The sequence below is a fragment of the Budorcas taxicolor genome, chromosome 3 (genome assembly GCF_023091745.1).
Source record: "Budorcas taxicolor isolate Tak-1 chromosome 3, Takin1.1, whole genome shotgun sequence".
NCBI classification, from domain to species: domain Eukaryota; kingdom Metazoa; phylum Chordata; class Mammalia; order Artiodactyla; family Bovidae; genus Budorcas; species Budorcas taxicolor.
In genome coordinates this window covers 93,399,142-93,419,904 of record NC_068912.1, presented here as the reverse complement: position 1 = coordinate 93,419,904, position 20,763 = coordinate 93,399,142, and the positions used below count along the sequence as shown (strand labels likewise).

The following is a 20,763-nucleotide window of genomic DNA, read 5'->3' as shown; positions in this document are numbered from 1 at the left end:
GCCCAACCCAGGGATCAAACCCGGGTTTCCTGCTCTGGGCAGATTCTTTACGGTCTGAACTACCATCAAAAGCTATTAGATGCCTCTGGTAGCATCACCACGGCCATTATCATCATTATTTGGACATATTTCACCTCTCATTACCAGAAATATCATCTGGAAGAATATTTTATAGGATGCATACATTATTGTTTACTCCTTAACCACCTGGATGAATGACCACAGAATTGATAAGAATGTTGAGGCTGCCAAGCATGTGATATAATTTTTTTTTCTTTAAGCTTACATTATGCTTAACAGTGTTTTCAGCCATTTTATTTCATGAAAGTGCTCTTTTTTCTCTCTCTCTCCCCTCTTCACACTGATGTTTACTAAGAATATTTATATAGCATGTAATGTACAGTTGAAAATGGAAATGAATACATTTTGGCAAAATTATGAATTTTTAAACCTAGTATTATTTTATTGTATCTATTTCAGTGTTTTTCTTATGGTTCTCTGAATCTCTGTTATATTAAGAGCAATTTTGGAAGCAGAGAGCTCTTAGGAACTAATAGGAGCTTTGTTTCATGCAAGAAATGTTCTGAAAATATAAGCCTTTATTACCCAGTATTTATTACCTCACTTTTAGAAGTGCTTATGTCAATTTGATGTTAGTTTGAGCCATCAAGAACTGTTTGATCCAAGAAATTCATGGCTATCCATAAGTTAAAAAAACAAAAAAGAATATCATTTATCCCAATGTTATTTTTTACATTTATGAATATTATTTTTCCTTCTGTAGGTCAAGGTGGAAAACTGGTTGAAAGAGGAGATAATACTTATGGAGGAAAGTGGGTCGTAAATCCTAGTGGTGGATTAATTTCAAAGGGGCACCCACTTGGAGCTACAGGTAATGATACACATAGATTTCATAATTTTTAAATCATTTTTGGCATAAGTGTGAATGATTTGGTCATTGATTTAAGTGAATGATCTTATTCTCTGAGTTTGGTATGCAGTGTTTTAAATGACTATTTAACTACGATATTTTCAATTTTTGTTAAGTATAGTATAGTTCAAAAATCTTGATTAATTGTTGAGAATTTGAATTAGTTGAAACTCTGAGTTCAACAAAAAGCATTTTTAAAATTCGATTATTGTAAAATAGGTGTACAACTTAATTAACAAGATGTTTCCAAATAGGGATGCTGCCAGATCTGCTAGATAGGATCATGTGAAATAGCACATTATTTACGTATAGTTGCATATGTGGTGGGTGTTGTATAGAAATTTTTTTCTCTCAAGAGAACTGGTCTAAAAGTTATGAGAATTTTACTGTGGATCTACTGCTACCTGGCCATGTGACTTTTTTGAATAATTTTCAATTATTAATGATTAGTCAGTCACGCTGACTCTTAGTTTCCTTAATTGTGAAATGAAGAAATTGTACAAAGTGGTTTCCAAAATAGCGTAGCACTAAAATTCTGAGATTTATTTTATGAAGACAGGTAGGTTTAGTATTTTTTTATATTGTCTTATGTGTTAAGTAAAATTGTATAAATTATCAGAAATTCCAAAATAGAGAAGAATTGGAATTTGTAGTATATTTATTTCAGCAATTGATTTTGGTTTATTTCTATTTATCACTCAAATTAGGTAATCTTATAAACTAGTAGCAAAAATGAGTATGCATAGATGGAGTGTAAGAGAGAAATAGGTAGACAGGCACATACAGTCGTAGTATAATGTGCCACTTACTCTTCGTTTTCTATTCTTTCTGTTTTTGCTTCTTTTCTCTCTTTGATACTATCTTGTTATTAACTGAATATTTTTTAGTATTTTATTTTCTCTCTTCTATTGAATTGTTTCCTTTTCTCATTTTTTTGGTGTTTGCTCTAGGATTTACAACATGCATCTTTAATTTACCATGGTCTACCTTCAAATAATGCCATAAAATATCACTTATAGGAATTTTTCTAATAGCATATTTCCATATACCCTGATACTCTGTGCTACTATTGTCATACATTTACTTCTGAATGTATTATAAACCCCACACTATACTATTACTATTATTATTGCTATAAGTAGTTTAATATGTTTAAAATATCTTTAAAAGTAAGCTAAAAACAAGGTGAATGAGAGTGATGTTACTAAGAGTGGCAGAATAACAACACCTGAAAATGCTCTCTGTTACAAAATTACCAAGAACATTTGCAAGAATTGTCAAGATCAACTTTTTCAGTTGATTAATTAACCAGGGCTTACAATAATCTGGAGCAACATTTATTAAAAAGAAGTCAACAGCTCTATCTCTGTAAGAACAACAAGCTTTGTGGCACTTTTTACTTGCTCTGATATCAGTCCTTTTCTCCAGCTCCATGGTAGCCTTGCAAACAAGAGCCTGCAGTCATGGTGAAAACTAGCAGATTACCCAGCACTGAAAGTGAAGTCACTCAGTCGTGTCTGACTCTTTGTGACCCCGTGGACTGTAGCCTACCAAGCTCCTCTGTCCATGGGATTCTCCATGCAAGAATACTGGAGTGGGTTGCCATTACCTTCTCCAGGGGATCTTCCCAACCCAGGGATTGAACCCGGGTTTCCCGCATTGCAGGCAGATGCTTTAACCTCTGAGCCACCAGGGAAGCCTGGAGAAGTCAAAATTGAGTTGAAGTTCTTTCAAAGCCCCATGCTTAGAGGCTTGTCATTATTTGACCTGTCTGGAAGTTCTCTGGTAAACCATTCTCAAAAAGCTTGTCTTTGTGTAACCCAAAGAGAACATGCCTAATGCAAACAGTATTTTCCTCAAAGTGATTTGTCAAAAACAATCAGCAACAACTGTTAAACAATGTAGTCACTTAAGATGTCAAAAACAGATGGAGCAAACAACAAATTAAGCACCCCTACCCCCTCAAAAAAGCTTAAAAGGAAAAGCTGGTGAATGAGTTGTCCATTTTGTTGTTGTTCAGTTGTGTCCAACTTTTTGTGACCCCATGGACTGCAGCATGCCAGGCTTCCCTGTACTTCACTATCTCTTGCAGTTTGCTCAGACTCATTTCCATTGACTCAATGATGCCATCCAACCATCTCATCTTCTCTTGCTCCCTTCTCTTCATGCTCTCAATCTTTCCCAGCATCAGGGTCATTTCCAGTGAGTCAGCACTTGGGATCAGGTGGCCAAAATATTGGAGCCTCAGCTTCAGCATCAGTCCTTCCAATGAGTATTCATGATTGACTTCCTTTATGATTGATTGGTTTGATCTCCTTGCAGTCCAAGGGACTGTCAAGACTCTTCTCCAGTACCATAGTTTGAAACCATAAATTCTTTGGTGCTCAGCCTTCTTTATCATCCCATTCTCACATCCATACATGATTACTGGAAAAACCATAGCTTTGACTATACGGACCTTTGTTGGCAAGTGATGTCTCTACATTTTTTAAAATTTATTTTTTAATTGAAGGATAATTGCTTTACAGAATTTTGTTGTTTTCTGTCAGACCTCAAGACAAATCAGCCATAGGTATACATATATCCCCTCCCTATTGAACCTCTCTCCCATATCCCTTCCCATCTCACCCCTATAGGTTATATAGAGCCCCTGTTTGAGTTTCCTGAGCCATACAGCAAATTCCCATTGGCTATCTTTTTTACATATGGTAATGTAAGTTTCTATGTTACTCTTTCCATACATCTCACCCTCTCCTCCCTTCTCCCCATGTCCATAAGTCTATTCTCTATGTCTGTTTCTCCATTGCTGCCCTGTAAGTAAATTCTTCAGTACCATTTTTCTAGGTTCCTTATATGTGTGTTAGAATACAATATTTATCTTTCTCTTTCTGACTCACTTAACTCTGTATAATAGGTTCTGGGTTCCTCCACCTCATCAGAACTGACTCAAATGCATTCCTTTTTATGGCTGAGTAATATTGCATTGTGTATATCTACCACAACTTCTTTATCCATTCATCTGTTGATCGACATCTAGGTTGCTTCCATGTTCTAGCTATTGAAAATAGTGCTGCAATAAACAGTGGGATACATGTGTCTTTTTCAACCCTGGTTTCCTCAGGGTATATGCCTAGGAGTGGGATTACTGGGTCATATGGTGGGTTTTATTCCTAGTTTTTTAAGGAATCTTCATACCGTCTTCCATAGTGACTATATCAATTTACATTCCCACCAACAGTGCGAGAGGGTTCCCTTTTCTCCATACCCTCTCCAGCATTTATTGTTTGTAGGCTTTTTGATGACGGCCATTCTGACTCATGTGAGGTGACATCTCATTGTGGTTTTGATTTGCACTTCTCGAATAATGAGTGATATTGAGCATCTTTTATCTGTTTGTTAGCCATCTGTATGCCTTCTTTGGAGAAATGTCTATTTAGGTCTTTTCCCCACTTTTTGATTAGGTTGTTTGTTTTCCTGGTATTGAGTTGTATGAGCTGCTTGTATATTTTGAAAATTAATCCTTTATCCGTTGTTTCACTTGCTGTTATTTTCTCCTATTCTGAAAATTAACTTTTCATCTTGCTTATAGTTTCCTTTGCTGTGCAAAAGCTTTTGAATTTAAGCAGGTCCCACTTGTTTACTTTTGTTTTTATTTCCATTACTGTAGGAGGTGGGTCATAGAGGATCTTGCTTTGATTTATGTTGAGTGTTCTGCCTGTGTTTTCCTCTAAGGGTTTTATAGTTTCTGTTCTTACATTTAGGTCTTTAATCCATTTTGAGTTTATTTTTGTGTATGGTGTTAGGAAGTGTTCTAATTTCATTCTTTCACATGTAGCTGTCCAGTTTTCCCAGCACCATTTATTGAAGAGGCTATCTTTGCCCCATTGTATATTCTTTCCTCCTTTGTGAAGAATAAGGTACCCATAGGTGCATGGGTTTACTTCTGGGCTTTCTATTTTGTTCTATTGGTCTATATTTCTGTTTTTGTGCCAGTACCATACTGTCTTGATGACTGTAGCTTTGTAGTATAATCTGAAGTCAGGAAGGTTGATTCCTCCAGCTCCATTCTTCTTTCTCAAGATTGCTTTGGCTATTTGGGATCTTTTGTGTTTCCATATGTATTGTGAAATTTTTTGTTCTAGTTCTGTGAAAAATGCATTGGTAGTTTGATAGGGATCACATTGAATCTGTAGCTTGTGTTTGGTAGTATAGTCGTTTTCACAATATTGATTCTTCCTACCCAGGAATGTGGAATATCTCTCCATCTGTTTATGTCGCCTTTGATTTCTTTCATCAGTGTCTTATAATTTTCTGTGTACAGTTCTTTTGTCTCCTTAGGTAAGTTTATTCCTAGATATGTAATTTTTTTGTTTCAGTGGTGAATGGGATGGATACATTAATTTCTCTCTGATTTTTCATTGTTAGTATATAGAAATGCAAGTGATTTTTGTTTATTGATTGTGTATCCTGCAACTTTGCTAAATTCACTGATTAGCTCTAGTAATTTTCTGATACTATCTTTAGGATTTTCTATGTACAGTATCATGTCATTTGCAAACTGAGAGCTTTACTTCTTCTTTTCCAATCTGGATTCCTTTTATTTGTTTTTATTCTCTGATTGCTGTAGCTAGGACTTCCAGAACTATGTTGAATAATAGTGGTAAAAGTGAACACCCTTGTTTATTCCTGATCTTAGGGGGAATGCTTTCAGTCTCACCACTGAGAATAATGTCTGGTGTAGGCTTATCATATATATCTTCCCTGGTGGCTCAAATGGTAAAGCATCTGCCTACAATGCAGGAGACCCAGGTTCGATCCCTGGGTTGGGAAGATCCTCTGGGGAAATAAATGGCAACCCACTCCAGTACTCTTGCCTGGAAAATCCCATGGATGGAGGAGCGTGGTAGGCTACAGTTCATGGGGCCGCAAAGAGTTGAACACAACTGAGCGACTTTGCTTTCACTTTTCACTGTATCACATATAGCCTTTACTATGTTGAGGTAGGTTACTTCTATGCCCATTTTTTGACGAGTTTTAATCATAAATGGGTGCTGAATTTTGTTAAAGGCTTTTTCTGCATCTACTGAGATGATCATATGGTTTTTATCTTTCAATTTGTTAATATGATGTATCACACTGATTGATTTGTGTATGTTGAAGAATCCTTGCATTCCTGGAATAAACCCAACTTGATCATGGTGTATGAGCTTTTTGATGTGTTGCTGAATTCTGTTTGCTAAAATTTTGTTGAGGATTTTTGCATCTATGTTTATCAGTGATACTGGCCTGTAGTTTTCTTTTTTTGTGTTGTTTTTGGTTTGGTATCAGGGTGGCCGTGTAGAATCAGTTTAGAAGTGTTCCTTCCTTTACAATTTTTTGAAGAGTTTTAGAAGGATAGCCATTAGCTCTTCTCTAAATGTTTAATAGATTTCTCCTGTGAAGCCATCTGGTCCTGGGCTTTTGTTTTTTGGGAGATTTTTGATCACAACTTCAATTTCCGGGCTTGTAATTGGGTTGTTCATAATTTATGTTTTTTCCTGGTTCAATATTGGAAGATTGAACTTTTCTAAGAATCTGTCCATTTCTTCCAGGTTATCCATTTTATTGCTGTATAGTTGTTCATAATAGTCTCTTATAATCCTTTGTATCTCTGCATTGTCTGTTGTAACCTCTCCTTTTTCATTTAGAATTTTGTTGATGTGATACTTCTCTTTTTTCTTGATGAGTCTGGCTAAAGGTTTGTCAATTTTGTTTATCTTCTCAAAGAACCAGGTTTTAGTTTTATTACTCTTTACTCTTGTTTCTTTCATTTCTTTTTCATTTACTTCTGCTTGGATCTTTATGATTTCTTTTATTTTACTTATTTATTTATTTAGTTTTTTGTTCTTCTTTTTCCAGTTGTTTTAGTTGTCAAGTTATGCTATTTGATGCTTTTCTTTTTTCTTAAGGTAGGATTGTCTTGCTATTAACTTCCCTCCTAGAACTGCTTTTGCTGTATCCCATAGGTTTTGAGTAGTTGTGTTTTCATTGTCATTTGTTTCTAGAAATTTTTTGATTTCCATTTTAACTTCTTCAGTAACCTGTTAATTATTCAGACACGTGTTGTTTAATCTCCACGTGTTTGTGTTTCTTATAGTTTTTTTTCTTGTAATTGATATCTAGTCTCATAGCACTGTGGTCGGAGAATATGCTTGATATGATTTCAGTTTTGTTAACTTTACTGAGGTTTGTATTGTGATCCAAGATGTAGTCTATCCTGAAGAATGTTCCATGTGCACTTGAGAAGAAGGTATATTCTTCTGCATTTGGATGCAATGTCCTGAAGAAATTAGTGATATCCATCTCATCTAATGTATCATTTTAAGACTTCTGTTTCATTATTAATTATCTGTTTTGATGATTTGTCCGTTGGTGTGAGTGGAGTGTTAAAGCCTCCTATTCTTGTGTTACTGTCAATTTCTCCTCTTCTGTCTGTTAGTGTTTGTCTTATGTATTGAGATGCTCCTGTGTTGGGTGCATCTGTTCAGTTCAGTTCAGTCACTCATTCATGTCTCAATCTTTGCGACCCCATGAATTGCAGCACGCCAGGCCTCCCTGTCCATCACCAACTCCCAGAGTTCACTCAAACTCACATCCATCGAGTTAGTGATGCCATCCAGCCATCTCATACTCTGTCGTCCCCTTCTCCTCCTGCCCTCAACCCTCCCAGCATCAGAGTCTTTTCCAATGAGTCAACTCTTCGCACGAGGTGGCCAAAGTACTGGAGTTTCAGCTTTAGCATCATTCCTTCCAAGAACACCCAAGGCTGATCTCCTTTAGAATGGATCGGTTGGATCTCCTTGAAGTCCAAGGGACTCTCAAGAGTCTTCTCCAATACCACAGTTCAAAAGCATCAATTCTTCGGTGCTCAGCTTTCTTCACAGTCCAACTGTCACATCCATACATGACCACTGGAAAAACCATAGCCTTGACTAGACGGACCTTTGTGGGCAAAGTAATATCTCTGCTTTTGAATATGCTATCTAGGTTGCTCATAACTTTTCTTCCAAGGAGTAAGCGTCTTTTAATTTCATGGCTACAGTCACCATCTGCAGTGATTTTGGAGCCCCGCCAAAATAAAGTCTCTCACTGTTTCCGTTGTTTCCCCATCTATTTGCCGTGAAGTGATGGGACCGAATGCCATGATGTGATGGGACCGAATGCCATGATCTTCGTTTTCTGAATGTTGAGCTTGAAGCCAACTTTTTCACTCTCCTCTTTCACTGTCAGCAAGAGGCTTTTTAGTTCCTCTTCACTTTCTGCCATAAGGGTGGTGTCATCTGCATATCTGAGGTTATTGATATTTCTTCTGGCAATCTTGATCCCAGCTTGTGTTTCTTCCAGCCCAACGTTTCTCCTGATGTATTCTGCATAGAAGTTAAATAAGCAGGGTGACAGTATACAGTCTTGACGTACTTCTTTTCCTATTTGGAACTAGTCTGTTGTTCCCTGTCCAGTTCTAACTGTTGCTTCCAGACCTGCATATAGGTTTCTCAAGAGGCAGGTCAGGTGGTCTGGTATTCCCATCTCTTGAAGAATTTTCCACTGGAGAAGGGAATGGCAAACCACTTCAGTATTCTTGCTTTGAGAATCCCATGAACAGTATGAAAAGGCAAACTGATAGGATACTGAAAGAGGAACTCCCTAGGTCAGTAGGTGCCCAGTATGCTACTGGAGATCAATGGAGAAATAACTCCAGAAAGAATGCAGGGATGGAGCCAAAGAAAAAACAATAACTAATTGTGCACGTGACTGGGGATAGAAGCAAGGTCCGATGCTGTAAACAGCAATATTGCATAGGAACCTGGAATGTCAGGTCCATGAATCAAGGCAAACTGGAAGTGGTCAAACAGGAGATGGCAAGAGTGAACATTGACATTCTAGGAATCAGCGAACTAAAATGGACTAGAATGGGTGAATTTAACTCAGATGACCATTATATCTACTACTGCGGGCAGGAATCCCTTAGAAGAAATGGAGTAGCCATCATGGTCAACAGAAGAGTCCGAAATGCAGTACTTGGATGCAATCTCATAAATGACAGAATGATCTCTGTTCATTTCCAAGGCAAACCATTCAATATCACAGTAATCCAAGCCTATGCTCCAACCAGTAACGCCGAAGAAGCTGAAGTTGAATGGTTCTATGAAGACCTACAAGACCTTTTAAAACTAACACCCAAAAAAGATGTCCTTTTCATTATAGGGGACTGGAATGCAAAAGTAGGAAGTCAAGAAACACCTGGAGTGACAGTGAAATTTGGCCTTGGAATACGGAATGAAGCAGGGAAAAGGCTAATAGAGTTTTGCCAAGAGAACACACTGGTCATAGCAAACACCCTCTTCCAGCAACACAAGAGAAGACTCTACACATGGACATCACCAGATGGTCGACACTGAAATCAGATTGATTATGTTCTTTGCAGCCAAAGATGGAGAAGCTCTAATACAGTCAGCAAAAACAAGACCAGGAGCTGACTGTGGCTCAGATCATGAACTCCTTATTGCCAAATTCAGACTTAAATTGAAGAAAGTAGGGAAAACCACTAGACCATTCAGGTATGACCTAAATCAAATCCCTTATGATTATACAGTGGAAGTGAGAAATAGATTTAAGGGACTAGATCTGATAGATACAGTGCATGATGAACTATGGATGGAGGTTTGTGACATTGTACAAGAGACAGGGATCAAGACCATCCCCATGGAAAAGAAATGCAAAAAAGCAAAATGGCTGTCTGGGGAGGCCTTACAAATGCCATGAAAAGAAGAGAGGTGAAAAGCAAAGGAGAAAAAGAAAGATATAAGCATCTGAATGCAGAGTTCCACAGAATAGCAAGAAGAGATAAGAAAGCCTTCCTCAGCGATCAGTGCAAAGAAATAGAGGCAAACAACAGAATGTGAAAGACTAGAAATCTCTTCAAAAAAATTAGAGATACCAAGGGAACATTTCATGTAAAAATGGGCTCAATAAAAGACAGAAATGGTATGGACCTAACAGAAGCAGAAGATATTAAGAAGAGGTGGCAAGAATACATAGAACTGTTCAAAAAAGATCTTCATGACCCAGATCATCACGATGGTGTGATCACTCACCTAGAGCCAGACATCCTGGAATGTGAAGTCAAGTGGGCCTTAGAAAGCATCACTATGAACAAAGCTAATGAAGTTGATGGAATTCCAGTTGAGCTATTTTAAATCCTGAAAGATGGTGCTGTGAAAGTGCTGCACTGAATATGCCAGCAAATTTGGAAAACTCAGCAGTGGCCACAGGACTGGAAGAGGTCAGTTTTCATTCCAATCCCAAAGAAAGGCAATGCCAAAGAATGCTCAAACTACTGCACAATTGCACTCATCTCACACGCTAGTAGAGTAATGGTCAAAATTCTCCAAGCCAGGCTTCAACAGTATGTGAACTGTGAACTTCCAGATGTTCAAACTGGTTTTAGAAAAGGCAGAGGAACCAGAGATCAAATTGCCAACATCTGCTGGATCATGGAAAAAGCAAGAGAGTTCCAGTAAAACATCTATTTCTGCTTTATTGACTATGCCAAAGCCTTTGACTGTGTGGATCACAATCAACTGTGGAAAATTCTGAAAGAGATGGGAATACCAGACCACCTGACCTGCCTCTTGAGAAACCTATATGCAGGTCCGGAAGCAACAGTTAGAACTGGACAGGGAACAACAGACTGGTTCCAAGTAGGAAAAGGAGTACGTCAAGGCTGTATACTGTCACCCTGCTTATTTAACTTCTATGCAGATTACATCATGAGAAACGCTGGGCTGGAAGAATCACAAGCTGGAATCAAGATTGCCAGAAGAAATATCAATGAGCTCAGATATGCAGATGACACCACACTTATGGCAGATAGTGAAGAGACTCCGATGCTGGGAGGGTTTAGGGGCAGGAGGAGAAGGGGTTGATAGAGGATGAGATGGCTGGATGGCATCACTGACTCAATGGACATGTGTCTGAGTGAACTCCTGGAGTTGGTGATGGACAGGGAGGCCTGGCTTGCTGCGATTCATGGGGTCGCAAGGAGTCGGAGACGATTGAGCAACTGAACTGAACTGTCTAAGAAGTCTTTTTCTAACCTTGGGTCAGAAAGATCTTTTCCTATGTTTTTTCCTAAATGTTTTATGCTTTCCGCCTTACATTTAGATTTGTTACCCATTTTGAATTATTTTTTATGTGTTATACAAAGTATTAATTCGAGTCCATTTTTTACATAGTGATTTCCAGTTGTTGGAGTGCCATTTATTGGAAACTCTACTTTATCCATTGTACTGCCTTTGTCAAAAATCTACTGATTTAGTTCCTAAGTTGTGGGCATTATTTCTGGTTTCTCTTTTCTTTCCAGTTAACCAATTTTTCTATCTTTACTGGCTTTACATGAGTACTGTACTGTTTTGATTACTGTACCTTCATAACAGTTCTTGAAATTAGGTAGCTTTAGCCCTCAACTTTATTCTTTTTCAGAGTTGCTTGGCTATTTTAGCTTCTTTGCATTTCTACAGAAATTTGGAATCAGCTTGTTGATTTCTACAGAAAACCTTCCTGTAATTTTTTATTAGGGTTAAGTTGAATGTATAGATTTATTTGGAAGTGAATTGAGACTCAAACAATAGTAAATTTTCTGACCCATAAACAAAATATATATCCCCATTTATTTAGCCTTTTAACTTTTTTCAGAAATATAGTTTTCACCATATAGGTCTTGCACATCTTTGTCAGATTTATCCCTAAGTATTTCATATTTTTGGTGCTGTTGTGAGTGGTATTTTTTCAGTTTCAAATTTTTATTAGTAGTATATAGAAATATAATCAAATTTTTATATATTAATCTTGTAGCCTTGCTAAAACTGACTTATTAATTTTAATAGTTATTTAAAACCGCCATCAGGTTTTCTGCATAATCATATCATCTGTGGATAAAGACAGTTTTACATTTTCCCCTGTATCTTCATGAAATGGCCTTCTTTGCTCTGGCAAGTCTTTGCACTGAGGTCTACTTTGGCTGATTTAATATGGCTACTCTAGCTTTCAGTTTTTAACCAGTGCTAACATGGTAGGCCTGATGCTGAAGCTGAAACTCCAATACTTTGGCCACTTCATGCGAAGAGTTGACTCATTGGAAAAGACCCTGATGCTGGGAGGGATTGGGGGCAGGAGGAGAAGGGGACGACTGAGGATGAGATGGCTGGATGGTATCACTGACTCGATGGACGTGAGTTTGAGTGAACTCCGGGAGTTGGTGATGGACAGGGAGGCCTGGTGTGCTGTGATTCATGGGGTCACAAAGAGTCGGACACGACTGAGTGACTGGGCTGAACTGAAGTGAACATGGTATACCTTTTTTTATCTGTTAAGCTTTAACCTATTTGTGATTTTTTTAAAGTGCATTGGCAGCATTTAGTTGGTTCTTGTTTTTCTGCTCTGCACTGGCAATGTCTGCTTTTGATTGGGGTATCTAGACTGTTTGAATTTGATGTGATTATTCATATGGCTGTATATGTTCTCTTTGTCCTAGTTGTTCTTTTTTCCTGTTTCTTTATTTTTTTCAGCCTAGTTTTGGATTGCTTTTTGTTTCTCCATTTTATCTTTATTATTTTAGCCTACCTTCAAGTGTCATATTATTACTTCACTAATAGTAAAAGAACATCACAACAGTGCATTTCCATTTCTCCTGTCCAGGCTTTACAATACTGTAGTTGTGAATTTTTCTTTTATATATGTTATAAAGCCCACAAGAAATTATTATTTTTGTTTAATAAGAAAACCTTATCTATTTAAGGTTAATGTTTTTGATCTTATGTATTCATGAATGTTTAAGCTTTTTATTTGGCAGATTTCAAGTAAAACTGATTGCTCCAAAGTTTGGATATATTAGAATTATTCACTTTGACCTTAATATTCAAAATGTTGACAATTCAAAAAAATCATCCCAAGATATAGAATTACCTATTTTAAAACAATGTTTAAAATATATATTCTGTAAAAATATGTAGACATTGTCTACAATGGAGAAATGGCAGTTAAATTTTCTGAGGAGGCTGAAGTTATATAGAGAACTGTTGTATGTTTTCCAATTTCCCCACTCTTCTTTTTTTTTGATGTTCTTTCTCAAGACTTTATCAAGCATAGTAGAAAAACTCTTGTATACATATATATTTTAGAAAACTTAGGAATTTTTGCCTAACATTTTGACTCCACTTGTTTGACTTAGCATGAGTAGAATGCTAGATTTGTAATTTAAGAAAGTAGATATGCAACAAGCAACAAAGATTTACTGTATAGCACAGGGAACTGTAGTCAATATCTTGTAATAACCTATAATGTGTATGTGTATAACTGAATCACACAATAAAAGAATTCTACTTTTTAAAATTTAGTAATGTTTGTCTTTTTGCCAGTTTTTCTAAATGTCTATGGACATCTATTAACAATATATTAGATACAAAATTTTAAATATATTTATGTAGGATATAAGATTAATATAAATTAATATAAATAGAAATCCATTATATTTAAACTATTAATGACATCATTCAAGATGCTTTGATTACTTTTTCTGCACTTGATAAAATATTCTCAGAGAAATGTTGATATGTGTCACTATGATTATATGTATTTTTCTTTTCCCTTCTATTTCTTCTGACTTTTGCTTTATGTATCTTTGTTTCTTTGTTGTTAGGTGTCTAATGGTTTATGATGTCTATCTTCTTTGTGAATTGTATCTTTTATCATTAAAAATGCTTATCTTTGTTTTCATTTAAAAATAAATAAATTTAATTTTATAAAAAGAAAATTGTCATAGGTACTTGGGAATCAGACGCTGTGATTGGGGGTGGGTGTAAGAACAGATATTACAAGAAGACCTGTTTGCTGTGCCTTCAGGACAATGAAACCAGTCTTTCCTGATAGAACATTCTTAAATAGCTGGTCTGGGAGAAAAACAAATGCAAATCAGGAGACCTGGATTCTAAGCTCAACTCTGGAATTAGCCTGCTTTGTCTCCATTCACAAATTACTAAATCTTAGTTTTCTTACAGTTTCTCATTGCTAATGTTTTAACTAAACAAGGGCCACATGCCCATGGTTTGGTGTATAAAGCCAAACTCTAACAGTGGGCGTTTGCAGCAAAGTAAGGGTTTAACACATCTCTTTCTGCTTTATTGACTATGCCAAAGCCTTTGACTGTGTGGATCACAATCAACTGTGGAAAATTCTGAAAGAGATGGGAATACCAGACCACCTGACCTGCCTCTTGAGAAACCTATATGCAGGTCCGGAAGCAACAGTTAGAACTGGACAGGGAACAACAGACTGGTTCCAAGTAGGAAAAGGAGTACGTCAAGGCTGTATACTGTCACCCTGCTTATTTAACTTCTATGCAGATTACATCATGAGAAACGCTGGGCTGGAAGAATCACAAGCTGGAATCAAGATTGCCAGAAGAAATATCAATGAGCTCAGATATGCAGATGACACCACACTTATGGCAGATAGTGAAGAGACTCCGATGCTGGGAGGGTTTAGGGGCAGGAGGAGAAGGGGTTGATAGAGGATGAGATGGCTGGATGGCATCACTGACTCAATGGACATGTGTCTGAGTGAACTCCTGGAGTTGGTGATGGACAGGGAGGCCTGGCTTGCTGCGATTCATGGGGTCGCAAGGAGTCGGAGACGATTGAGCAACTGAACTGAACTGTCTAAGAAGTCTTTTTCTAACCTTGGGTCAGAAAGATCTTTTCCTATGTTTTTTCCTAAATGTTTTATGCTTTCCGCCTTACATTTAGATTTGTTACCCATTTTGAATTATTTTTTATGTGTTATACAAAGTATTAATTCGAGTCCATTTTTTACATAGTGATTTCCAGTTGTTGGAGTGCCATTTATTGGAAACTCTACTTTATCCATTGTACTGCCTTTGTCAAAAATCTACTGATTTAGTTCCTAAGTTGTGGGCATTATTTCTGGTTTCTCTTTTCTTTCCAGTTAACCAATTTTTCTATCTTTACTGGCTTTACATGAGTACTGTACTGTTTTGATTACTGTACCTTCATAACAGTTCTTGAAATTAGGTAGCTTTAGCCCTCAACTTTATTCTTTTTCAGAGTTGCTTGGCTATTTTAGCTTCTTTGCATTTCTACAGAAATTTGGAATCAGCTTGTTGATTTCTACAGAAAACCTTCCTGTAATTTTTTATTAGGGTTAAGTTGAATGTATAGATTTATTTGGAAGTGAATTGAGACTCAAACAATAGTAAATTTTCTGACCCATAAACAAAATATATATCCCCATTTATTTAGCCTTTTAACTTTTTTCAGAAATATAGTTTTCACCATATAGGTCTTGCACATCTTTGTCAGATTTATCCCTAAGTATTTCATATTTTTGGTGCTGTTGTGAGTGGTATTTTTTCAGTTTCAAATTTTTATTAGTAGTATATAGAAATATAATCAAATTTTTATATATTAATCTTGTAGCCTTGCTAAAACTGACTTATTAATTTTAATAGTTATTTAAAACCGCCATCAGGTTTTCTGCATAATCATATCATCTGTGGATAAAGACAGTTTTACATTTTCCCCTGTATCTTCATGAAATGGCCTTCTTTGCTCTGGCAAGTCTTTGCACTGAGGTCTACTTTGGCTGATTTAATATGGCTACTCTAGCTTTCAGTTTTTAACCAGTGCTAACATGGTAGGCCTGATGCTGAAGCTGAAACTCCAATACTTTGGCCACTTCATGCGAAGAGTTGACTCATTGGAAAAGACCCTGATGCTGGGAGGGATTGGGGGCAGGAGGAGAAGGGGACGACTGAGGATGAGATGGCTGGATGGTATCACTGACTCGATGGACGTGAGTTTGAGTGAACTCCGGGAGTTGGTGATGGACAGGGAGGCCTGGTGTGCTGTGATTCATGGGGTCACAAAGAGTCGGACACGACTGAGTGACTGGGCTGAACTGAAGTGAACATGGTATACCTTTTTTTATCTGTTAAGCTTTAACCTATTTGTGATTTTTTTAAAGTGCATTGGCAGCATTTAGTTGGTTCTTGTTTTTCTGCTCTGCACTGGCAATGTCTGCTTTTGATTGGGGTATCTAGACTGTTTGAATTTGATGTGATTATTCATATGGCTGTATATGTTCTCTTTGTCCTAGTTGTTCTTTTTTCCTGTTTCTTTATTTTTTTCAGCCTAGTTTTGGATTGCTTTTTGTTTCTCCATTTTATCTTTATTATTTTAGCCTACCTTCAAGTGTCATATTATTACTTCACTAATAGTAAAAGAACATCACAACAGTGCATTTCCATTTCTCCTGTCCAGGCTTTACAATACTGTAGTTGTGAATTTTTCTTTTATATATGTTATAAAGCCCACAAGAAATTATTATTTTTGTTTAATAAGAAAACCTTATCTATTTAAGGTTAATGTTTTTGATCTTATGTATTCATGAATGTTTAAGCTTTTTATTTGGCAGATTTCAAGTAAAACTGATTGCTCCAAAGTTTGGATATATTAGAATTATTCACTTTGACCTTAATATTCAAAATGTTGACAATTCAAAAAAATCATCCCAAGATATAGAATTACCTATTTTAAAACAATGTTTAAAATATATATTCTGTAAAAATATGTAGACATTGTCTACAATGGAGAAATGGCAGTTAAATTTTCTGAGGAGGCTGAAGTTATATAGAGAACTGTTGTATGTTTTCCAATTTCCCCACTCTTCTTTTTTTTTGATGTTCTTTCTCAAGACTTTATCAAGCATAGTAGAAAAACTCTTGTATACATATATATTTTAGAAAACTTAGGAATTTTTGCCTAACATTTTGACTCCACTTGTTTGACTTAGCATGAGTAGAATGCTAGATTTGTAATTTAAGAAAGTAGATATGCAACAAGCAACAAAGATTTACTGTATAGCACAGGGAACTGTAGTCAATATCTTGTAATAACCTATAATGTGTATGTGTATAACTGAATCACACAATAAAAGAATTCTACTTTTTAAAATTTAGTAATGTTTGTCTTTTTGCCAGTTTTTCTAAATGTCTATGGACATCTATTAACAATATATTAGATACAAAATTTTAAATATATTTATGTAGGATATAAGATTAATATAAATTAATATAAATAGAAATCCATTATATTTAAACTATTAATGACATCATTCAAGATGCTTTGATTACTTTTTCTGCACTTGATAAAATATTCTCAGAGAAATGTTGATATGTGTCACTATGATTATATGTATTTTTCTTTTCCCTTCTATTTCTTCTGACTTTTGCTTTATGTATCTTTGTTTCTTTGTTGTTAGGTGTCTAATGGTTTATGATGTCTATCTTCTTTGTGAATTGTATCTTTTATCATTAAAAATGCTTATCTTTGTTTTCATTTAAAAATAAATAAATTTAATTTTATAAAAAGAAAATTGTCATAGGTACTTGGGAATCAGACGCTGTGATTGGGGGTGGGTGTAAGAACAGATATTACAAGAAGACCTGTTTGCTGTGCCTTCAGGACAATGAAACCAGTCTTTCCTGATAGAACATTCTTAAATAGCTGGTCTGGGAGAAAAACAAATGCAAATCAGGAGACCTGGATTCTAAGCTCAACTCTGGAATTAGCCTGCTTTGTCTCCATTCACAAATTACTAAATCTTAGTTTTCTTACAGTTTCTCATTGCTAATGTTTTAACTAAACAAGGGCCACATGCCCATGGTTTGGTGTATAAAGCCAAACTCTAACAGTGGGCGTTTGCAGCAAAGTAAGGGTTTAACACATCTCTTTCTGCTTTATTGACTATGCCAAAGCCTTTGACTGTGTGGATCACAATCAACTGTGGAAAATTCTGAAAGAGATGGGAATACCAGACCACCTGACCTGCCTCTTGAGAAACCTATATGCAGGTCAAGAAGCAACAGTTAGAACTGGACATGGAACAACAGACTGGTTCCAAATGGGAAAAGGAGTACATCAAGGCTGTATACTGTCACCCTGCTTATTTAACTTCTATGCAGAGTACATCATGAGAAACGCTGGGCTGGAAGAAGCACAGCTGGAATCAAGATTGCCAGGAGAAATACCAATAACCTCAGATATGCAGATGGCACCACCCTTATGGTAGAAAGTGAAGAGGAACTAAAAAGCCTCTTGATGAAAAGTGAAAGAGGAGAGTGAAAAAGTTGGCTTCAAGCTCAACATTCAGAAAACGAAGATCATGGCATCTGGTCCCATCAGTTCATGGGAAATAGATGGGGAAACAGTGGAATTAGTGTCAGACTTTATTTTTTTGGGCTCCAAAATCACTGCAGATGGTGACTGCAGCCATAAAATTACTCCTTGGAAGGAAAGTTATGACCAACCTAGATAGCATATTCAAAAGCAGAGACATTACTTTGCCAACAAAGGTCCGTCTAGTCAAGGCTATGGTTTTCCCAGTGGTCATGTATGGATGTGAGAGTTGGACTGTGAAGAAAGCTGAGCATCAAAGAATTGATGCTTTTGAACTGTGGTGTTGGAGAAGACTCTTGAGAGTCCCTTGGACTGCAAGGAGATCCAACCAGCCCATTCTCAAGGAGATCAGCCCTGGGATTTCTTTGGAAGGAATGATGCTAAAGGTGAAACTCCAGTACTTTGGCCACCTCATGCAAAGAGTTGACTCATTGGAAAAGACTCTGATGCTGGGAGGGATTGGGGGCAAGAGGAGATGGGGACGACAGAGGATGAGATGGCTGGATGGCATCACCGACTCGATGGATGTGAGTCTGAGTGAACTCTGGGAGTTGGTGATGGACAGGGAGGCCTGGCGTGCTGCGATTCACAGGGTCGCAAAGATTCAGACACGACTGAGCGACTGAACTGAACTGAATTGAAGGGTTTATTTACAGGGTGTCATGAAAGAGAGTGAGAAGTCTCAGATCTACTCCATCTTAGTCTTTGAATTAGGGATGTTTTAAAGCAGAAGGACAAAGACTGGAATTAATCATCATGTTGTGACATTTATGTGACATTTTTCAATCATGGTTTTGGGAGTCAGAATGTGTTTGGTTTATGATTCTCAGGGCAGGTGGTCCATGGCTTGGGGGTCTGTGAGTTCATCTGGCCAGGAGAAATAACCTGAGTTTGTATGTTAATAATAGTATATACAACAGCAATCTTAGTACAGTAACTATGTTATCAACAACAGTAATCTTAGTCATCTGACTCTAATTAGTGTTCAGTTAGCAGAAGATTGAGGGGACAAGAAAAGGATTGAGGGCAAAGGAGACAAGTTTTGGATAAAGAGATTAATCATAAATTCAGAAAGGAACTCAGTTTTAGGGGGGGCTCATAAGTTCTTTCCAACTCTAAAAATCTGATTTTATTATCCAGAGAACAAAATGCAGTTTTTATGAATCCAGTGCTATTCTTGTGAATAGTTCTGTAAAACAACTCATTCTTTCTAGGAACTTTTTGAGAAGAGTAATAGGAAATTTTCCTATACTAGCTAAATTTTTTAGGTGAAGCCAGTTACCAATCCTAGATTATATTCTTTTGATATATTAGGAATGGTAAAATTAAATTATTTTTATGCTCTTTTGCCTCAGCCAGAGAACTGTATATTCAGTGTTTTCTCTTTCATCATTGCCAAAAAAATGACAGGTTGGGTAAAATTAAAGAGCACAGGAAATTTCTTTGTTGTTGTTTGGTCACTCAGTCATGTCCAAGTCTTTGCGAGCCCATGGACTGCAGCACGCCAGGCTTCCCTGTCTTTCACCATCTCTTGGACCTTGCTCAACTCATGTATGTCTATAGGACCTTTGTTGGCAAAGTGATATCTCTGATTTTTAATATGGTCTCTAAGTTGGTCATAGCTTTTCTTCCAAGAAGCAAGCATCTTTTAATTTCATGGCTACAGTCACCATCTGCAGTGATTTTGGAGCCCCGCAAAAAATAGTCTCCCACCGTTTCCACTGTTTCTAGTGCTTCTATTGTTTCCCAGTCTATATGCCATGAAGTGATGGGACTGGATTTTGAACCCTGAGTTTTAAGCCAGCTTTTTCACTATCCTCTTTCACCTTCATCAAGAGGCTCTTAAGTTCCTCTTCACTTTCTGCCATAAGGGTGGTGTCATCTGCAAATCTGAGGTTATTGATATTTCTCCCAGCAATCTTGATTCCAGCTTGTGCTTCCTCCAGCCTAGCATTTCTCATGGTGTACTCTGCATAGAAGTTAAATAAGCAGGGTGACAGTATACAACCTTGAAATGCTCTTTTCGGAATTTGGAACCAATCTGTTCCATGTCCAGTTCTAACTGTTGCTTCCTGACCTGCATACGGGTTTCTCAGGGGGCAGGTAAGGTAGTCTGGTATTCCCAAGTCTTTTTTAAGAAATTTCCAGTTTGTTGTGATGCACACAGTCAAAGGCGTAGTCAATGAAATACAAGTTGATGTTTTTCTGGAATTCTCTTGCTGTTTCTATGATCCAGTGGATGTTGGCAATTTGATCTCTGGTTCCTCTGCTTTTTCTAAATCCAGCTTGAACATCTGGAAGTTCTCGGTTCATGTACTGTTGAAGCCTAGCTTGGGGAATTTTGAGCGTTACTTTGCTAGCGTGTGAAATGAGTGCAGTTGTGCAGTAGTTTGAACATTCTTTGGCATTGCATTGGGATTGGAATGAAAACTGACCTTTTCCAGTCCTGTGGCCACTGCTTTTTCCAAATGTCTTAAGCTTGCATATCTTCTAAATACAGAGATTATTCAGGGAGAAAAAATGACTAGCTGCAAAAACCCT

General features: G+C 37.0%; 1 protein-coding gene and 1 non-coding gene across 2 annotated transcripts in view; both read left to right on the top strand.

Moving 5' to 3' along the window:
- Positions 1 to 20,763, top strand: part of LOC128045466 (sterol carrier protein 2) — a 110,188-nt gene that overhangs the window by 61,082 nt on the left and 28,343 nt on the right. The window contains exon 11 of the mRNA XM_052637961.1: positions 785 to 892. Within this exon, the coding sequence (XP_052493921.1) occupies positions 785 to 892 (108 nt within the window). The remainder of the gene's footprint in view (positions 1 to 784; positions 893 to 20,763) is intronic.
- Positions 5,690 to 5,761, top strand: TRNAC-ACA (transfer RNA cysteine (anticodon ACA)). Its single transcript has one exon. It is a non-coding gene; the product is annotated as a tRNA-Cys (tRNA).